Source organism: Meleagris gallopavo, chromosome 20, assembly GCF_000146605.3.
Source record: "Meleagris gallopavo isolate NT-WF06-2002-E0010 breed Aviagen turkey brand Nicholas breeding stock chromosome 20, Turkey_5.1, whole genome shotgun sequence".
Classification (NCBI taxonomy): Eukaryota; Metazoa; Chordata; class Aves; order Galliformes; family Phasianidae; genus Meleagris; species Meleagris gallopavo.
The window spans coordinates 10,112,015-10,117,787 of NC_015030.2; the positions used below are offsets into that span (position 1 = coordinate 10,112,015).

The window sequence follows — 5,773 nt, forward strand, 5'->3', positions numbered from 1 at the left end:
ATCGGGGAGCCGGTCCGCATCTGGTTGAGCGTGGGCTTGGGCTGCTCGGCCAGGCTGAAGGGGTTGGTGGGGGACGGCGTGCTGAGCCCTGCGGGAAGACAGGGGGAGCGTCAGGACGGCCGCCGCGCCCCAGTCCCGCCCCAGTCCCACCCCGCGGCTCAGCCCGGCACCCACCCGACAGGAAGGGGTTGCGCGTCTTGGCGGCCTGCGGCGGTGCCACCAGCGAGTCCAGGTTGACCAGCGAGGAGGCGGCGGGGCCGAGGAAAGCCTCGGGGGTTTTACAGTCCTTCCGCTCCTTGCAGGATTCGGGCAGCGAGTCGGCCAGGTTAGCGAGGTCAAAGCTCTTGGCCGGGTCCTGCTTGGTGCCGGGGAACAGGTCGCCAAAAGGGTCCAACTCTGCGGCGGGGGAGAGGGCTGTCAGCGGGCTGCCTGGGAGCGGACCGCGGGGCATCGAAGGCATCCCCACGGACTGCGGGGTGCACGCAGGACAGCCTTTGGCCACACCAGCAAGGAGCCAAGCACAAATGTGGGAGCAGCTCCTGGCTGGCTGTGGAAGCAGGGACGGGGATGCAGGAACGTCACCCCCTGCCCGCGCCGCCCCGTGTCTTCGCTTACCGGCGGGGCTGCTGGACTTCACCGAGGAGGGCGGCTGCGAATGCTCCATCTCCGGCTGCTCAGCTGCCTCGGGTTGCTTTGCAAACAGGTCGAAAGCATCCCCCCCTGAAGCTGGGGGGAAGAGGTGAGACTCAAGGAGGGGAGCAAGGGTTGGGAGGCATGTGGGGCTGCGGTCAGTGCACACACCAGCCCAGAGAGATCAGGACGGGCCAGATCAGGAGCCTGGCCTGGAGTGGAAAACACCCCCAGGCAGCACAGCCAGGAGGAAAAAAGCACGAGGTGGTTTGAAGACCAGTGCTTACATCCAGCTCTGGTTATGCTCTTGCCTCTTGGGACCAAAAGTCTGGGTAACTCCCCATGTGTTGTGGACACAGGACTGCCACAAGGTGGGAGGAAGCAGCCGAGGAGGAAGCGAGAGCAGCACCAAGCTCAGAAACACAGATTTCTCCTATAAACAGCCCCCATCTGGAGCACTGCACCTGCAGACACCAACCGTCCTGTCTCGGGCTGTTTTAAGACGGGCAAAGCCAGTAGGTATCAACAGGGGAACATCGCCCCACTGCAACAGCACTCCTCTGGGAGGGCTTCATTAGCTGCCATGGTAATTACAACAGCCTGACTAGCTTGCACTAGAAGCAAAAGGTTCCCTGAAGTCTTCAGCACACCAAGGAGCGAGAGGAGGTCCTGCAGGATGGCAGAGCTGGCTACAGGAGAAGGGGGGGCACCCGAGATGTCAGGCACAGCCAGCACAACACATGGTCTCTAGCAAAACCCCATCACCACCCAAGCTGCTTACCAGGGTTAGGGTTAGGCTCAGCCACAGCAGCCCAAGGGTCAGTGGCTGGCGTAGCGCCGGAGCCCTGGGCTGGTGGGGACGCGGCTGTCCAAGGGTCTGCAGGGGTGAAGCCAGATGAGGCAGCTGCCTTCCCCCATGGATCAGCAGAGGCAGGGGGGAAATCCCAGGGCCCTGCAACGGTTTGCTGGGATGTAGTGCCTGCTTGGGGCATGGGCTCCCCACTGCTGGATAGCACTGGCACCCAGGGGTCTGCTGTGCCAGTCCAGGCTGCTGGCTCCGCTTTGGGTTTCATATCTGAAAAGAAGGGAAACCACAGATAAGAGAATGCCGCATATCAGGGATGCACTCGCGGACTGGGGATTCCCATCAGCACCACCGCCCAGATGTACAAAGGACAGGGCAGCGGAGGGAGAAGCCAAAGGTCTTAATTATGGAACATTTGGAATTGGACAGGGACAGAGGAGGGGAGAGGACTGTGCTGCTGCCCCAAGCTTCAGCAGCCCCCACCTGGCATATCCCATGGGTCAGCGGACGTGTGGCTGGAAGGAGCTGGTGCCGGCCCAAATATATCAGCCAGCTCCAGGATAGAGGACTGTAAACAGAAAGGGAATAAAGAAGTGAGGGGAGCCCAGGGCTGACCTGAGAGCCCAGCCCAGGGCCACAGCATCACTTAAGAGGCTGCATGTGCGGCCATCTGGGCTCCTGGTGCTTCACCTGGCTTTTCTTCATCTTATCCTCTTCCTCTTCTTCCTCCCCACCTTGGGCAGTCTCCTCCAAGGCTCTCTGCAGCAGGGAGTTCTCCCCTTGCCATGCCCTCACCTCCTGCGGGAGGGAACAAGGAACGGGGCTGTGAGCACCAGCAGTCCCGCAGCAAGAGCCTTCTCCAGGAGACAGACCCAGCGCAGGAGCTGCCACCGCATCCCCCAAAAGTCCCAGCATCTGAGCAGAGGACTCCTCTGGGCTGAGCGCGCCGGGAGAGCGCACAGCGAGCAGCACCACGGCAGGGAAAGCAAAGCGAGAGCGAGAGTGCTGCCAGCAGCGGGGCTGCTGCACGAGGCAGAGAGAAGCCCAAGTGCGAGAGACGGAGCGCCCAGGGCTGCAGGGCACGGGTACCTTCTCATGCTCCTCTTTGCTCAGCGCGAGCGCTAGCTGCAATTGCCTTTCTTCATCTGTACTGGAAATTGGAGGAAGTGGCTTCTGCCAACAGAGGAAACCGGGTGAAATTTCAGCTGGACCTCAGTTTGCCGAGCGGCTTGGTGGTCGCCATCCTCACCGCCAGCACCCTGCGGCCCCTCGCCTGCCTCGCGCTGCCCGGCACTGGGAGCCCCGAGCAGCCCGGGCTCAGGGTCTGCACCATACAGAAGCTCACAGCCAAGGCAGCTCTTGGGAGGTTCATCCCCGTGCCACCATGGCAGCCCTGATGCGGGGTGTGTGTGTGTGCACGGCTGTACACGCGTGCAGGAATGTGCACAGCCCAGGTGGTCTCCAACAGACAGTGCTTTCAAGAGCATGTTCCTACAGCACTCATCACGGCAGAATGTGGAAGCTATAAATACTGCATTCCAGGACAGAAATAGGGATACACACATGCTGTTCAGTCTCCACAGGCAGGGGAAGCGGGCAGTGCTAAGTGCTGTGCCAGAAGTATGTCTCCTAGTCCAGCAGGTCTGAGGACACGGTGCTGCCTGCCCAAGGACACTGCCCACGTGTGGGGACGCCCGCTGGCAACTGCGTCCTTTGTGTGCCTGGCCGTCCCTGTGTGCTCCACACACACTGTGCCAGCCAGCGACAATCTCAGCCAGCGTGCAAATAATCTGTCCCCAAGGAAACGGGGCCGTGGAGCAGATAGGAAAGGGGATGGGCCTGGAGGAGGCACTGCAGTTGAGGCCACAGCTTGTTGGCTGCCCACATCCCTTCACAGCTCCTCCTGCTCAAAAGGAGCAGCCACGGGCAGAGGCAGACCATTCCCTGCACAAACGGCCTCTGACAAAGGTGACAAAAATGAGTGACAGGACCAGAAGCCCTCGGTGGAAGTCGGTCAGGTTTGGTGAATGAAGAAGGGCCCCCCCGCCATCCCAGGGTCCAGGAGAAGCGCACGTGCCTGTGTCTCATCCATGGTGCTGCCTCCACGCCTGCTGTGACTGGGAGGCAGGCACAGCGCGAGCAGCCCGATGCAGTTGCGGGTCAGTGCACAGGCCTCGGGCAGCCCCAAGCCACCCCTTCTCCATAATGGCCAAAGCCCTGGGTACAGGGCAGCCCCGCCCCACCGCCCTACCTTCTCGGCCTCCTCCCGACTCATTGCCAGGGCGAGCTGCAGCTGCAGCTCCTCCTCACCCGTTGTCTGGGGACGCGCTTGCTCCAGGTCAGAGGCGAACCGCGGGGACGAGGAAGATGCTAGGAGAGAAAAGAAGGACAGGTGAAGAAGTGGTGAGGGGACTTTGGGGAGATCAGCCACCTGTCAGCCTCCTCCCAACCCCATCCACATCTGCAGCTCCAGAGTGTGGTCTCCCAAGGGGACGTAGCCCAGCATAAACGCTTACAACCTCAAATGAGCCACAGGTTCACGGCAGCTGAGCATCGCCTCCCAGAAAGAGGGAGCACACCCAGCGCAGCCTCCTCCCCGCCAGCCCCCGGGCAGGACTCACAGTTGAAGGAGGAGGGTGAGCCCCGCGTCCGGCCATAGTCGTCCCCATAGGGCGATGCGCGGCGGCCGTAGGTGGACTGATGGCTGCCGCTGCCCATCCCCTCCAGGGCCATGCGCTCCTTCGTCTGCAGCGCGTGCGCCCGCTCCTGCTTCAGCCGCTCCTCGTCCTTCAGCAGCGCCATCACCTGCTTCACCTTCTCCCGGATGTTGATGCCCTGGTCCTTGCCGTCACGATCCACGTACTGGAAGTCCTTCAGCGTCTGGATGGTGTAAAGGTTCTCCCGGCACTGGTGGGTCACCTTCTCGGAGCCGGTTTTGATGAGGTAGTCCAGCAGGGTGAGGGCTTTGTACACGTGCCGCCAGTTCTTGCCGCTGTCGTTCAGCCGTCGCCAGATCATCCCCATGACCTCGGCAAAGGCCACCGTGTTGAAGGTGAGGTCCGCGATCTCCGACATCAGGGAGCTGGGGGGTCCCCAGGGGTCATTGGAGGTGGCCTCTCGCACCTTGATCTCCGCCTCTGAATAGTTGTGCACGATGTTCTTCACCTGCCGGCGCAGGGCCGAGGTGGTCATCTCTGCGTGGTGCCCAGGACCCGCTGACAGCGGGCGCTCACAGCAGGGACGGAACGGGTGCTCACAGCCTCAGCAGTGCCTGCAGTGAGGAATGGGGACAGCTCAGCACCACCCCAGGCACCAGAGCCCCATCCCGTAGCACCTCGGGCACTTGTCAAGGTGGAAGTGCCCACTGCCATGGTGCGAGCTGCTCACGCTCACCAAAAGCAGGCGGGATGCCGGATGGAAAAGAATCGTACAGAAAACCAATAGCTAGCACTGCAGAGCTGTCAAGAGATTTGGCTTCAGATTCAGCAACATTTGGATGAGCTTTTACCAGGCGCTTCTGGTGTTAGAAGCACCCACCTGAAAATGGCAGCTCCCTCCTCCACCCCCCAGCTGCCTCCAGGCCTCAGCCCCACGCAGCCCCCAGCACGCTGCCTGCAGCCCCGCTGTGGCTTCCAGGCTCCCAGTGTCACCCAGAATGCACCACACAAAGACCAACCCCACTGTGACTCCGAGTCTGTCCTGACCTACTGGCACCTGCAGCTACTCGGGTCATTTCTCCCAGCAAACATGGCTATTTTACTCCTGGGGAGGAACCACGGGGTCACTAAGTCAGAGCGCTATCCTCCAGCAATTGGCAGATAACACAAAGCCTCCTCAAAACTCCAGATTGTGCCCGAGCCTCCTCTGCACCTGGGAGGCTGCTGCTGCAGTGTGGTGGCAATGCTCCTGTGACCCACACTGGTATCACTATCAGCAGGGCCCCCAAAGGCAGCCTGTCCCGCAGGTTGTCACTGCACATCCCTCCCGTGCCAGCATCAGGAGCTGCCCCGATCCCTTCCTGCTTGTAAGTGCCCGTCCTTCATGGGCCATGCAAGCAGGTTACAAAACCACACGTCTGTGCTGAGCCCGTTCCTCATGACCCCATTACAGCTCTGTTCCCTGACCCCTCAGCCGTCAGGTGGGAAAGCACCACGATCCCCATCTGATCCTTGGGATCAGCAAAGCCGACAGGCAGCGGCTGCTGGCACCGGGTGGAGCCCCGCACGCTCCCGCACCAAAACTCACCGGCAGTTCTGCGATAAGCTGGCGGGCCCGGGCCTATCTCGGCAGCACAGCGCACACAGCACTGTGACAGCAGCGACCGGCAGCCAACAGCCG

At 61.6% G+C, this 5,773-nt stretch overlaps 1 protein-coding gene across 1 annotated transcript in view; it reads right to left on the reverse strand.

Moving 5' to 3' along the window:
* Positions 1 to 5: 5 nt before the first annotated feature.
* Positions 6 to 5,773, reverse strand: part of EPN3 (epsin 3) — a gene marked incomplete at its 3' end in the record, with an annotated part of 6,426 nt that continues 658 nt past the window's right edge. The window contains exons 2-10 of the mRNA XM_019621618.2: positions 4,057 to 4,706; positions 3,687 to 3,805; positions 2,525 to 2,608; positions 2,126 to 2,233; positions 1,919 to 2,003; positions 1,412 to 1,705; positions 616 to 726; positions 175 to 396; positions 6 to 88 (exon numbers count right to left, since the gene is read on the reverse strand). Of these exons, the coding sequence (XP_019477163.1) occupies positions 6 to 88; positions 175 to 396; positions 616 to 726; positions 1,412 to 1,705; positions 1,919 to 2,003; positions 2,126 to 2,233; positions 2,525 to 2,608; positions 3,687 to 3,805; positions 4,057 to 4,627 (1,677 nt within the window). The remainder of the gene's footprint in view (positions 89 to 174; positions 397 to 615; positions 727 to 1,411; positions 1,706 to 1,918; positions 2,004 to 2,125; positions 2,234 to 2,524; positions 2,609 to 3,686; positions 3,806 to 4,056; positions 4,707 to 5,773) is intronic.